This window comes from Salmo salar, chromosome 19, assembly GCF_965601325.2.
Source record: "Salmo salar chromosome 19, fSalSal1, whole genome shotgun sequence".
NCBI classification, from domain to species: Eukaryota; Metazoa; Chordata; class Actinopteri; order Salmoniformes; family Salmonidae; genus Salmo; species Salmo salar.
In genome coordinates this window covers 87,350,001-87,365,899 of record NC_138309.1, presented here as the reverse complement: position 1 = coordinate 87,365,899, position 15,899 = coordinate 87,350,001, and the positions used below count along the sequence as shown (strand labels likewise).

The 15,899-nt window shown below is 42.0% G+C and overlaps 1 protein-coding gene across 1 annotated transcript in view; it reads left to right on the top strand.

Moving 5' to 3' along the window:
* The window catches only part of stau2 (staufen double-stranded RNA binding protein 2), a 334,020-nt gene that overhangs the window by 204,753 nt on the left and 113,368 nt on the right, over positions 1-15,899 (top strand). Inside the window, exon 14 of the mRNA XM_082966023.1 lies at positions 5,893-6,006. Coding sequence (XP_082822149.1) covers positions 5,893-6,006 — 114 coding nt within the window. The remainder of the gene's footprint in view (positions 1-5,892; positions 6,007-15,899) is intronic.

Below are 15,899 nucleotides of genomic sequence, written 5' to 3'. Positions count from 1 at the left end.
TGAAAATACATATCTCTTCATCTCTTTACCCTCCCTCCCTCCCTCCCTCCCTCCCTCCCTCCCTCCCTCCCTCCCTCCCTCCCTCCCTCCCTCCCTCCCTCCCTCTCTCTCCCCGGTCTGTTTGATATGAGTAGTGTAGTGATGACTTCCAGCTGGATTCTATGGCTCATATCTGTGTGAAGACAGACCTTTGAAAAAACACACACACACAGACAGACCTCTGAAAACACACAGAGACCTCTGAAAACACACACACAGAGACCTCTGAAAACACACACACAGACCTCTGAAAACACACACACAGACCTCTGAAAACACACACACAGACTTCTGAAAACACACACAGACCTCTGAAAACACACACACAGACCTCTGAAAACACTAAGAGACTTCTGAAAACACACAGACAGACCTCTGAAAACACACCGATATCTCACAACACACACATAGCTGTGAAAGCAGTGTTTATCGTGTGGTATAAATCAGGGGATGTCGTCTCTGGCTCGACACCCAGGCTCCCTGCTCCATGGTGGCCTTGTGTGTTTGTGAAGCGTTAAATCTGCCTTGCTAAGCAACACTGCCTGCCAGGCTTGACACTCCAGAGACATGTGGATGCTCAAAGTGCGTGTGTTTATGTATGTGTTTATACAAGAGAGTGTGTGTGTTTATGTGTGTGTTTGTATTTAAGTGTGTGTGTGTGTGTGTGTGTGTGTGTGTGTGTGTGTGTGTGTGTGTGTGTGTGTGTGTGTGTGTGTGTGTGTGTGTGTGTGTGTGTTTATGTATGTGTTTGTGTTTAGGGGGGGGAGTGTGTGTGTGTGTGTGTGTGTGTGTGTGTGTGTGTGTGTGTGTGTGTGTGTGTGTGTGTGTGTGTGTGTGTGTGGGGGGGGGGGGGGGGATGTATGTGTTTGTGTTTAAGTGTGTGTGTGTGTGTTTGCACACCTGAACCTGACCGTTTAGCATCATGTGGACCACGAGGGTAAGTGCTGTATTGTAAATGTTGTGTAAATTGATGGTAATTACATGTGATGCTTTTCGTGGATAACTGTTGCAAAGCTGCTATGCCAACACCCTGAGCCGTGGACCTGACGTTGGGTTAACCTGGCACAGCACCGATCCCGTCCCAAATGGCACCCTACTCCCTACTTGGCACACTACTTTTGATGGACCCTGGTTAAAAAAAATAGTGCACGATGTAGGGAATAGGGTACCATTTGGCCCAAGTCCCTGCTAGGTAAAGTCCCCCCTTATCTCCGCTCACTGGTCACCATAGCAGCACCCACCTGTAGCACGCGCTCCAGCAGGTATATCTCTCTGGTCACCCCCAAAGCCAATTCCTCCTTTGGCCGTCTCTCCTTCCAGTTCTCTGCTGCCAGTGACTGGAACGAACTGCAAAAATCTCTGAAACTGGAAACACTTATCTCCCTCACTAGCTTTAAGCACCAGCTGTCAGAGCAGCTCACAGATCACTGCACCTGTACATAGCCCATCTATAATTTAGCCCAAACAACTACCTCTTCCCCTACTGTATTTATTTATTTATTTATTTATTTTGCTCCTTTGCACCCCATTATTTGTACTTTGCACTTTCTTCCACTACAAATCTACCATTCCAGTGTTTTACTTGCTATATTGTATTTACTTTGCCACCATGGCCATTTTTTGCCTTTTACCTCCCTTATCTCACCTCATTTGCTCACATTGTATATAGACTTATTCTTCTACTGTATTATTGACTGTATATTTGTTTTACTCCATGTGTAACTCTGTGTTGTTGTATGTTGTCGAACTGCTTTGCTTTATCTTGGCCAGGTCGCAGTTGTAAATGAGAACTTGTTCTCAGCTTGCCTACCTGGTTAAATAAAGGTGAAAAAATAAAATAAAATAAAAATAAATAAATAGTAACTTTGTTTGGAATATAACCAGTGTTGTTACCGGTCATCGTAACTCAGATGTTTCAGGTTCCCTCTGGTCTATTCACCCTGCTGGGATGTTTCAGGTTCCCTCTGGTCTATTCTCCCTGCTGGGATGTTTCAGGTTCCCTCTGGTCTATTCTCCCTGCTGGGATGTTTCAGGTTCCCTCTGGTCTATTCTCCCTGCTGGGATGTTTCAGGTTCCCTCTGGTCTATTCTCCCTGCTGGGATGTTTCAGGTTCCCTCTGGTCTATTCTCCCTGCTGGGATGTTTCAGGTTCCCTCTGGTCTATTCTCCCTGCTGGGATGTTTCAGGTTCCCTCTGGTCTATTCTCCCTGCTGGGATGTTTCAGGTTCCCTCTGGTCTATTCACCCTGCTGGGATGTTTCAGGTTCCCTCTGGTCTATTCTCCCTGCTGGGATGTTTCAGGTTCCCTCTGGTCTATTCTCCCTGCTGGGATGTTTTAGGTTCCCTCTGGTCTATTCACCCTGCTGGGATGTTTCAGGTTCCCTCTGGTCTATTCTCCCTGCTGGGATGTTTCAGGTTCCCTCTGGTCTATTCTCCCTGCTGGGATGTTTCAGGTTCCCTCTGGTCTATTCTCCCTGCTGGGATGTTTCAGGTTCCCTCTGGTCTATTCTCCCTGCTGGGATGTTTCAGGTTCCCTCTGGTCTATTCTCCCTGCTGGGATGTTTCAGGTTCCCTCTGGTCTATTCTCCCTGCTGGGATGTTTCAGGTTCCCTCTGGTCTATTCTCCCTGCTGGGATGTTTCAGGTTCCCTCTGGTCTATTCTCCCTGCTGGGATGTTTCAGGTTCCCTCTGGTCTATTCTCCCTGCTGGGATGTTTCAGGTTCCCTCTGGTCTATTCTCCCTGCTGGGATGTTTCAGGTTCCCTCTGGTCTAGTTCATCCCTGCTGGGATGTTTCAGGTTCCCTCTGGTCTATTCTCCCTGCTGGGATGTTTCAGGTTCCCTCTGGTCTATTCTCCCTGCTGGGATGTTTCAGGTTCCCTCTGGTCTATTCTCCCTGCTGGGATGTTTCAGGTTCCCTCTGGTCTATTCTCCCTGCTTGGTGGAAGGTCACACACACACAATATTTAGTGAAGGAATGTATTATATCAAATCAATGTTTATTTGTCATATGAGGATTCAGTGGTGTGTGTAATGTACAGGACTAGGACATGTTATTAATCAGAGTTGCCTGGGCTGTGTCTCAATTCACCACATCTGTCAGGTTAAACTAGAGAGATCTGTTTATTGCATGGGCTGTGTCTCAATCCACCACATCTGTCAGGTTAAACTAGAGAGATATGTTATTTGGCATGGACTGTGTCTCAATCCATTACATCTGTCAGGTTAAACTAGAGAGATCTGTTATTTGGCATCGGCTGTGTCTCAATCCACCGCATCTGTCAGGTTAAACTAGAGAGATGTTTTTTTTCTGAGTGGGCTGCATCTCAATCCACCCTCAGTGTTCTGTTTACGTTAGCCTTCCACATCTGCGGTAGAAAGTGGCAGAGCTACAGCTTCTCATGTCATTATCTTCTCATGAAAATGACTGAAGCATCAGACTCGTTCTGCTCTACAACCACCACAAGTGTCACAGGGATTAGTCTGAAGGTAAACAGATGAAGTACGTGGACACCTGCTGGTCCAACAACTCATTCCAAAATCCTGGGCATTAATATGGAGTTGGTCCCCCCCCTTTGCTGCTATAACAGCCTCCCTCTTCTGGGAAGGCTTTCCACTAGATGTTGGAACATTGCTGCTATAACAGCCTCCACTCTTCTGGGAAGGCTTTCCACTAGATGTTGGAACATTGCTGCTATAACAGCCTCCACTCTTCTGGGAAGGCTTTCCACTAGATGTTGGAACATTGCTGCTATAACAGCCTCCACTCTTCTGGGAAGGCTTTCCACTAGATGTTGGAACATTGCTGCTATAACAGCCTCCACTCTTCTGGGAAGGCTTTCCACTAGATGTTGGAACATTGCTGCTATAACAGCCTCCACTCTTCTGGGAAGGCTTTCCACTAGATGTTGGAACATTGCTGCTATAACAGCCTCCACTCTTCTGGGAAGGCTTTCCACTAGATGTTGGAACATTGCTGCTATAACAGCCTCCACTCTTCTGGGAAGGCTTTCCACTAGATGTTGGAACATTGCTGCGGGGACTTGCTTCCATTCAGTTCTAGCAGGGCAGAAATTTGACGAACTGACTTGCTGGAAAGGTGGCATCCTTATGACGGTGCCACGTTGAAAGTCACTGAGCTATTCAGTAAGGCCATTCTACTGCCAATGTTTGTCTATGGAGATTGCATGGTTGTGTGCTCAATGTTATACAAACAATGCTTTCGTCAAAGAATCCTCCTTTTGCAGAAATTATAGCCTTGCAGACCTTTTGGCATTCTAGTTGTCAATTTGTTAAGGTAATCTGAAGAGATTTCACACCATGCTTCCTGAAGCACCTCCCACAAGTTGGATTGGCTTGATGGGCACTTCTTACGTACCATACGGTCAAGCTGCTCCCACAACAGCTCAATAGGGTTGAGATCCGGTGATTGTGCTGGCCACTCCATTATAGACACAATACCAGCTGACTGCTTCTTCCCTAAATAGTTCTTGCATAGTTTAGAGCTGTGCTTTGGGTCATTGTCCTGTTGTAGGAAGAAATTGGCTCCAATTAGTCGCCGTCCACAGGGTATGACATGGCGTTGCAAAATGGAGTGAGAGCCTTCCTTCAAGATCCCTTTTACCCTGTACAAATCTCCCACTTTACCACCACCAAATCACCCCCAGACCATCACATTGCCTCCACCATGATGACAGATGGCGTCAAGCACTCCTCCAGCATCTTTTCATTTTATCTGCATCTCACGAATGTTCTTCTTTGTGATCAGAACACCTCAAACTTAGATTCGTCTGTCCATAACACTTTTTTCCCAATCTTCTTCTGTCCAGTGTTTGTGTTATTTTGCCTATCTTAATCTTTTCTTTTTATTGGCCAGTCTGAGATATGGCTTTTCTTTGCAACTCTGCCTAGAAGGCCAGCATCCCGGAGTCGCCTCTTCACTGTTGACATTGAGACTGGTGTTTTGTGGGTACCATTTAATGAAGCTGCCAGTTGAGGACTTGTGAGGCGTCTGTGGCTCAGTTGGTAGAGCATCGTGTTTGCAACGCCAGGGTTGTGGGTTCGATTCCCACAGGGGGCCAGTACAAAAAAAAAAATGCATGAAATGAAAATGAAATGTATGTATTCACTACTGTAAGTCGCTCTGGATAAGAGTGTCTGCTAAATGACTAAAATATAAATGTAATGTTTCTCAAACTAGACACTCTAATGTACTTATCCTCTTGCTCAGTTATGCACTGAGGCCTCCCACTCCTCTTTCTATTCTGGTTAGGGCCAGTTTGCTCTGTTCTGTGAAGGGAGTAGTACACAGCGTTGTACGAGATCTTCAGTTTCTTGGCAATTTCTCACATGGAATAGCCTTCATTTCTCAGAACAAGAATATACTGACGAGTTTCAGAAGAAAGTTCTTTGTTTCTGGCCATTTTGAGCCTGTAATCGAACCCACAAATGCTGATGCTCCAGATACTCAACTTGTCTAAAGAAGAACAGTTTTATTGCTTCTCTACTCAGGACAACATTTTTCAGCTGTGCTAACATAATTGCAAAAGGGTTTTCTAATGATCAATTAGCCTTTTAAAATGATAAACTTGGATTAGCTAACACAACGTGCCATTGGAACACAGGAGTGATGGTTGCTGATAATGGGCCTCTGTACGCCTATGTAGATATTCCATTAAAAATCAGCCGTTTCCAGCTACAGTAGTCATTTACAACATTAACAATGTCTACACTGTATTTCTGATCAATTTGATGTTATTTTAAATGGACACCAAATTTGCTTTTCTTTCAAAAACTGACCCCAAACTTTTGAACAGTAGTGTAATTGTCATTGTGTGTTTGTCCCTGTGTCTTCCAGGTGCTGTACAGCGATGGTCAGAATGGTAGAGAGTTCATGACCTACCTGACACTCTCACCTGTACAGATGACTTTCCACGGCATCGGGAGCTCCATCGAAGCCAGCCACGACCAGGTAGGATAACTTCCCAACTACACCTGGGGAGGGAGTAGGGGAGGGAGGGATTAGGGGAATGTGGCGTCTTGGTGGCGTCTTGGTTGGGTTTTGGTTGGGTTTTGGTTGGGTTTTGGTTGGGTTTTGGTGGCGTCTTGGTGGCGTCTTGGTGGCGTCTTGGTGGCGTCTTGGCGGCGTCTTGGCGGCGTCTTGGTGGCGTCTTGGTGGGGTTTTGGTGGCGTCTTGGTGGCGTCTTGGCGGCGTCTTGGCGGCGTCTTGGCGGGGTTTTGGTGGCGTCTTGGTGGCGTCTTGGTGGCGTCTTGGTGGCGTCTTGGCGGCGTCTTGGTGGCGTCTTGGTGGCGTCTTGGTGGCGTCTTGGTGGGGTTTTGGTGGCGTCTTGGTGGCGTCTTGGTGGGGTTTTGGTGGCGTCTTGGTGGCGTCTTGGTGGGGTTTTGGTGGCGTCTTGGTGGCGTCTTGGTGGCGTCTTGGTGGCGTCTTGGCGGCGTCTTGGCGGGGTTTTGGTTGGGTTTTGGTTCTACGTTGTGTTTGGGTTGTATTGTGGTAATGCTTTGGGGTTTTGTCCGTCTCACTATCTCATTAACAGTGACTGGTCCGTGGCTCCAGACCAGAGGGTTTTGTCCGTCTCACTGATACACACACACACTGACACACACACACACACACACTAAATAAGGGGCATTAGGAGATCATCATTATTTGGAAGGAAAAACAGAGAGAAAGAAACAAAGTGTGTGTATCAGTGTGTATGTGTGTATCAGTGTGCGTGTCCCCAGCCATCTCACTGTATTCAGGGAGGTGTGTGGAACAGCCAGTCAGGTGGAGCTGTATTCAGGGAGGTGTGTGGAACAGCCAGTCAGGTGGAGCTGTATTCAGGGAGGTGTGTGGAACAGCCAGTCAGGGGGAGCTGTATTCAGGGAGGTGTGTGGAACAGCCAGTCAGGGGGAGCTGTATTCAGGGAGGTGTGTGGAACAGCCAGTCAGGTGGAGCTGTATTCAGGGAGGTGTGTGGAACAGCCAGTCAGGTGGAGCTGTATTCAGGGAGGTGTGTGGAACAGCCAGTCAGGTGGAGCTGTATTCAGGGAGGTGTGTGGAACAGCCAGTCAGGTGGAGCTGTATTCAGGGAGGTGTGTGGAACAGCCAGTCAGGTGGAGCTGTATTCAGGGAGGTGTCCCTTTATCCTGCTCCTCCCAAGCAGAACACATGTTGCTTATGTTATCAAATCTAAACATAGGACAGCCTTTTCTTCCCAGATCATTGAAAGCCTCTCCTCTCCTTAATTAAGCCTTACTGACTGACTGGGGGCTAATTCCTCTCCTCTCCTCTCCTCTCCTCTCCTCTCCTCTCCTCTCCTCTCCTCTCCTCTCCTCTCCTTAATTAAGCCTTTCAGACTGACTGGGGGCTAACTCCTTCTCTATGAGAATTCGCTATTTTGCTAATTTTGTTGCCATGCTGGTAATAGATGCCCAATAAGCTGTTTTTGCATTTTAGTGCCCCCTTGTGTACTATGTTGGTAATACCATAAATCCTGGGATGGCAGAAGAACGGTATTGTCGGTATGAAAATCTGGATTTCTCCCAAGCATACAGTAAAGCTCCAAAAAATAATTCATAAACTTTTTTTATTTTTTAATCCATATGTACTAGGAAGCTAAATATTTATAATATAGAACGTGACTAATCAAAATGCCAATGAAAAAAATAACTAACTGAACTGATTGTAAGGAAATAAGGAATAAGGAAATCACTAGAGCTTACTCAGGTATTCAACAGCGCTTATAAGAACGAGAGCCTCATGTTTTTTTATTAGGTAGTTAGTTCTCTGTTGAGTTTTAGTATAGAAAACGATCTCTCCGCAGAAGTGACAGCTACAGTGATGGTTAAAAAAAATATATGTAAAAAAAACAAAAAAAACAGCTTGATTGCCGTAGCAACGTCAGGGAAACTGGCCTGACAGGAGGAGTGTTCCAAATACAGCAGTTCTGCAACATGTTTTCATTGATTCATTCTCCTTAATTCCCGGCCTCGACACGTTAAGGAAAGAGATGAACTGTATTTGCAAAAAAAAAAATGATTGTCTTTAGCGGTTCTTTAACAGTTCTTGAGGGTTCAAACAAAAACAAAACAAAAAAAAAAAACGGTTTGTGATTTTGTTCATACTGGTGAACCAGCGTTTTGAGTTGTGTGGTTGTAATATAAACAGTCCCTTATCTCTGGAATATCTTGGCATGCATTATTCAAGGATACATTTCAATTGTGTGCAGCACAACAGACATATAATGCACAATGTCTCAGGAAAGACTGTCTGGGTTGCAAATACTCAGTATAGAAAACAGACGGGCCTCAACCTGGACCTACAGGCTGTGGTGGACACATTCTCTATACTGTAGTTACTGTAGGCCTCTATATACTGTAGTTACTATACTAGTTACTATAGGCCTCTATATACTGTAGTTACTATAGGCTTCTATATACTGTAGTTACTGTAGGCCTCTATATACTGTAGTTACTATACTAGTTACTATAGGCCTCTATATACTGTAGTTACTATAGGCTTCTATATACTGTAGTTACTGTAGGCCTCTATATACTGTAGTTACTATAGGCGTCTATATACTGTAGTTACTATAGACCTCTATATACTGTAGTTACTATACTAGTTACTATAGGCCTCTATATGCTGTAGTTACTATAGGCCTCTATATACTGTAGTTACTATAGGCCTCTATATACTGTAGTTACTATAGTAGTTACTATAGGCATCTATATACTGTAGTTACTATAGTAGTTACTATAGGCCTCTACATACTGTAGTTACTATACTAGTTACTATAGGCCTCTATATACTGTAGTTACTATAGTAGTTACTATAGACCTCTATATACTGTAGTTACTATAGTAGTTACTATAGGCCTCTACATACTGTAGTTACTATACTAGTTACTATAGGCATCTACATACTGTAGTTACTATAGTCCTCTATATACTGTAGTTACTGTAGGCCTCTATATACTGTAGTTACTATACTAGTTACTATAGGCCTCTATATACTGTAGTTACTATAGGCTTCTATATACTGTAGTTACTGTAGGCCTCTATATACTGTAGTTACTATAGGCTTCTATATACTGTAGTTACTATAGACCTCTATATACTGTAGTTACTATACTAGTTACTATAGGCCTCTATATGCTGTAGTTACTATAGGCCTCTATATACTGTAGTTACTATAGGCCTCTATATACTGTAGTTACTATAGTAGTTACTATAGGCATCTATATACTGTAGTTACTATAGTAGTTACTATAGGCCTCTACATACTGTAGTTACTATACTAGTTACTATAGGCCTCTATATACTGTAGTTACTATAGGCTTCTATATACTGTAGTTACTGTAGGCCTCTATATACTGTAGTTACTATAGGCTTCTATATACTGTAGTTACTATAGACCTCTATATACTGTAGTTACTATACTAGTTACTATAGGCCTCTATATGCTGTAGTTACTATAGGCCTCTATATACTGTAGTTACTATAGGCCTCTATATACTGTAGTTACTATAGTAGTTACTATAGGCATCTATATACTGTAGTTACTATAGTAGTTACTATAGGCCTCTACATACTGTAGTTACTATACTAGTTACTATAGGCCTCTATATACTGTAGTTACTATAGTAGTTACTATAGACCTCTATATACTGTAGTTACTATAGTAGTTACTATAGGCCTCTACATACTGTAGTTACTATAGTAGTTACTATAGGCATCTACATACTGTAGTTACTATAGGCCTCTATATACTGTAGTTACTATAGGCCTCTATATACTGTAGTTACTATAGGCCTCTATATACTGTAGTTACTATAGGCTTCTATATACTGTAGTTACTATAGGCCTCTATATACTGTAGTTACTATAGGTCTCTATATACTGTAGTTACTATAGTAGTTACTATAGGCTTCTATATTGTAGTTACTATAGGCTTCTATATACTGTAGTTACTATAGGCCTCTATATACTGTAGTTACTATAGGCCTCTATATACTGTAGTTACTATAGTAGTTACTATAGGCCTCTATATACTGTAGTTACTATAGGCCTCTATATACTGTAGTTACTATAGGCCTCTATATACCGTAGTTACTTTAGGCCTCTATATACTGTAGTTACTATAGTAGTTACTATAGGCTTCTATATACTGTAGTTACTATAGACCTCTATATACTGTAGTTACTATAGTAGTTACTATAGACCTCTATATACTGTAGTTACTATAGGCCTCTATATACTGTAGTTACTATAGGCCTCTATATACTGCAGTTACTATAGGCCTCTATATACTGTAGTTACTATAGGCCGCTATATACTGTAGTTACTATAGGCCTCTATATACTGTAGTTACTATAGTAGTTACTATAGGCTTCTATATACTGTAGTTACTATAGACCTCTATATACTGTAGTTACTATAGGCCTCTATATACTGTAGTTACTATAGGCTTCTATATACTGTAGTTACTATAGGCTTCTATATACTGTAGTTACTATACTAGTTACTATAGGCCTCTATATACTGTAGTTACTATAGGCTTCTATATACTGTAGTTACTATAGGCCTCTATATACTGTAGTTACTATAGTAGTTACTATAGGCTTCTATATACTGTAGGTACTATAGGCCTCTATATACTGTAGTTACTATAGGCCTCTATATACTGTAGGTACTATAGGCTTCTATATACTGTAGGTACTATAGGCCTCTATATACTGTAGTTACTATAGGCCTCTATATACTGTAGGTACTATAGGCCTCTATATACTGTAGTTACTATAGGCCTCTATATACTGTAGGTACTATAGGCCTCTATATACTGTAGGTACTATAGGTTTCTACATTGAACAAAATAGAGAGACCAGCACAGACAGACTTTTTTTTAAGAGAAAGGGAGAGTTAGAATTAGCAAGGAGGACTTCAATTTCTTTTGATTGAATTGAATTGATCTTGATTGCAGCGTGTTTGTGTAGGCTGTTACCCAGACAAAACATGTTGAGTTCAACAATAGTGTCAAAATTTATCCTCACGCCGACTACTGTTTTCTCTCATTGTTAGGCAATTTGATATCGTTTTTACAAAAAGTTTATAAATAGCCGCTAGATATTGTATATGGCTATAGGTCGTAGTCTACACTGCGTAATGAAACAATCCCTAGTAACCTAGTATTTTGAGGGTCGACTGTCTGTATTATTTGGCATTAGTAGACTGGGTTCGCGCACAACAACGTTCCATCCAAGCTGGGACAATGTCACGGCTCTACAGGACATATAGGACATATAGGACATATAGGACATACTGGACATATAGGACATACAGGACATATAGGATATACAGGACATATAGGACATACAGGACATATAGGACATATAGGACATACAGGACATATAGGACATACAGGATATATAGGACATACAGGACATATAGGACATACAGGATATATAGGACATACAGGACATATAGGACATACAGGACATATAGGACATACAGGATATATAGGACATACAGGACATACAGGATATATAGGACATACAGGATATATAGGACATATAGGACATATAGGACATATATACAGGACATATAGGACATACAGGACATATATACAGGACATATAGGACATATAGGACATACAGGACATATAGGACATATAGGATATATAGGACATACAGGATATATAGGACATATAGGACATATATACAGGACATATAGGACATACAGGACATATAGGACATACAGGACATATAGGACATACAGGATATATAGGACATATAGGACATACAGGACATATAGGACATATAGGACATACAGGATATATAGGACATATAGGATATACAGGACATATAGGACATATAGGACATATATACAGGACATATAGGACATACAGGACATATATACAGGACATATAGGACATACAGGACATATAGGACATATAGGACATATATACAGGACATATAGGACATACAGGACATACAGGACATACTGGACATATAGGACATATAGGACATGTATACAGGACATATAGGACATACAGGACATATATACAGGACATATAGGACATATATACAGGACATATAGGACATATATACAGGACATATAGGACATACAGGACATATATACAGGACATATAGGACATACAGGATATACAGGACATATAGGACATACAGGACATACAGGACATACAGGATATATAGGATATACAGGACATATAGGACATATAGGACATATAGGACATGTATACAGGACATATAGGACATACAGGACATATAGGACATACAGGACATATAGGACATACAGGACATATAGGACATACAGGACATATAGGACATACAGGATATATAGGACATACAGGACATACAGGATATATAGGACATACAGGATATATAGGACATATAGGACATATAGGACATATATACAGGACATATAGGACATACAGGACATATATACAGGACATATATACAGGACATAAAGAACATATAGGACATACAGGACATATAGGACATATAGGATATATAGGACATACAGGATATATAGGACATATAGGACATATATACAGGACATATAGGACATACAGGACATATAGGACATATAGGACATATATACAGGACATATAGGACATACAGGACATACAGGACATACTGGACATATAGGACATATAGGACATGTATACAGGACATATAGGACATACAGGACATATATACAGGACATATAGGACATATATACAGGACATATAGGACATATATACAGGACATATAGGACATACAGGACATATATACAGGACATATAGGACATACAGGATATACAGGACATATAGGACATACAGGACATACAGGACATACAGGATATATAGGATATACAGGACATATAGGACATATAGGACATATAGGACATGTATACAGGACATATAGGACATACAGGACATATAGGACATACAGGACATATAGGACATACAGGACATATAGGACATACAGGACATATAGGACATACAGGACATATAGGACATACAGGATATATAGGACATACAGGACATACAGGATATATAGGACATACAGGATATATAGGACATATAGGACATATAGGACATATATACAGGACATATAGGACATACAGGACATATATACAGGACATATATACAGGACATATAGGACATATAGGACATACAGGACATATAGGACATATAGGATATATAGGACATACAGGATATATAGGACATATAGGACATATATACAGGACATATAGGACATACAGGACATATAGGACATATAGGACATACAGGATATATAGGACATATAGGACATACAGGACATATAGGATATACAGGACATATAGGACATATAGGACATATATACAGGACATATAGGACATACAGGACATATATACAGGACATATAGGACATACAGGACATATAGGACATATAGGACATATATACAGGACATATAGGACATACAGGACATACAGGACATACTGGACATATAGGACATATAGGACATGTATACAGGACATATAGGACATACAGGACATATATACAGGACATATAGGACATATATACAGGACATATAGGACATATATACAGGACATATAGGACATACAGGACATATATACAGGACATATAGGACATACAGGATATACAGGACATATAGGACATACAGGACATACAGGACATACAGGACATATAGGACATATAGGACATACAGGACATATAGGATATACAGGACATATAGGACATATAGGACATATAGGACATGTATACAGGACATATAGGACATACAGGACATATAGGATATATAGGACATATAGGACATACAGGACATATAGGACATACAGGACATATAGGACATACAGGACATATAGGACATACAGGACATATAGGACATACAGGATATATAGGACATATAGGATATACAGGACATATAGGACATATAGGACATATAGGACATACAGGATATATAGGACATATAGGATATACAGGACATATAGGACATACAGGACATATAGGACATACAGGATATATAGGACATATAGGACATATAGGACAGTTGTATGTATAAAAATAAAAATAAGTTGTTTGCTGATTAGTATGCTGTTGTCTGAACGTTTGAATTTCCATCTTTAATGACTGAACAAGCATTTCTGTTTTTGCCGCCAGCCAGCAGTCTAAACGGCAGCGTTGTGACGTCGTGTGTGGCTTCGTTTAACGACCAAATAGGCCTAACAATAAACGTGTATTAATTAGCTAAAGCACAGCTATATGCCCTGTAACTACAGAAAGCCTATAATCGATTCGATAGGCAGCTGCATAGACAAGTTACAATTTCATCTCCACGGACAACGATCGGTACTTTGTGATTGGCTGCCTGACTGAAAGGGGGGGGGGGGGGGGTGAACTCCAACCTTGGGTGGGGGTGAGAAAAACTGTGTTACGCTGGTGACAGCTACGCTACACGGCTAGCTAGCCTAGCGATGCCTGCCAGGACGGCTGTTGTTGCCAAGAGAAGTGGGCCGTGACCAACTGTTAGGACAGAGGCTTCTCTCCAGGGTCTGTCCTCTGTACAGTGGGGCACCCACGAAACCACCGGGGCCCGACCATCAAAGAAACACCCCAACAATGAGAGGACAATAAGGGGACCCCCTGTCGTTGTCCCCCGTCCCCCCGTCCCCTGCAAAGCAACATTTAACATACACAATGGGGTTTGTGTGTGTTTGGTAAGCAACATCACAGTAAGGAAGGTTTAACATGACAATGTGTGCATGCTGGGAATGATGCAGGCGAATTGGACATCAAGCGGGATGTTTTGCATCACTACACTGTTTGAAGCCTACGAGATGAGAGAGGAGAAGAGAGGTAGAGTTATCACAGTTCGTAGTGCTATTGAAACAAGCACACACACCATTTATTGTCCGTGTTACACATTATAAGAAACATTCATGTGTTGAAAATCCTAAATTGTTTGCATAGTCAACTTACACACAGCTCTGACACCACACACTTACCCCACCAGACATGCCACCAGGGGTCTTTTCACAGTCCCCAAATTCAAGAAAGCGTACAGTATTATATAGAGCCCTTATTGTATGGAACTTCCTTCCATCTCATATTGCTCAAATGAACAGCAAACCTGGTTTCAAAAAACAGATGAAGCAACATCTCGGGGTGAATTTTAGCAAATGTATAAAACTTAAAAACTGAAATATCACATTTACATAAGTATTCAGACCCTTTACTCAGTACTTTGTTGAAGCACCTTTGGCAGTGATTACAGCCTTGAGTCTTCTTGGGTATGACGCTACAAGCTTGGCACACCTGTATTTGGGGAGATTCTCCCATTCTTCTCTGCAGATCCTCTCAAGCTCTATGAGGTTGGATGGGGAACGTCGCTGCACAGCTATTTTTAGGACTCTCCAGAGATCTTCGATCAGGTTCAAGTCTGGGCTCTGGCTGGGCCACTCAAGGACATTCAGAGACTTGTCCCGAAGCCACTCCCGCGTTGTCTTGGCTGTGTGCTTAGGGTCGTTGTCCTGTTGGAAGGTGAACCTTCGCCCTAGTTAGAGGTACTGAGCGCTCTGGAGCAGGTTTTCATCAAGGATCTCTCTGTACTTTGCTCTGTTGATCTTTCCCTCGATCCTGTCTAGTCTCCCAGTCCCTGCTGCTGAAAACATCCCCACAGCATGATACCACCACCACCATGCTTCACCGTAGGGATGGTGCCAGGTTTCCTCCAGACGTGACGCTTGGCATTCAGGCCAAAGTGTTCCATCTTGGTTTTATCAGACCAGAGAATCTTGTTTCTCATGGTATCAGAGTTCTTTAGGTGCCTTTTGTCAAACTCCAAGCGGGCTGTCATGT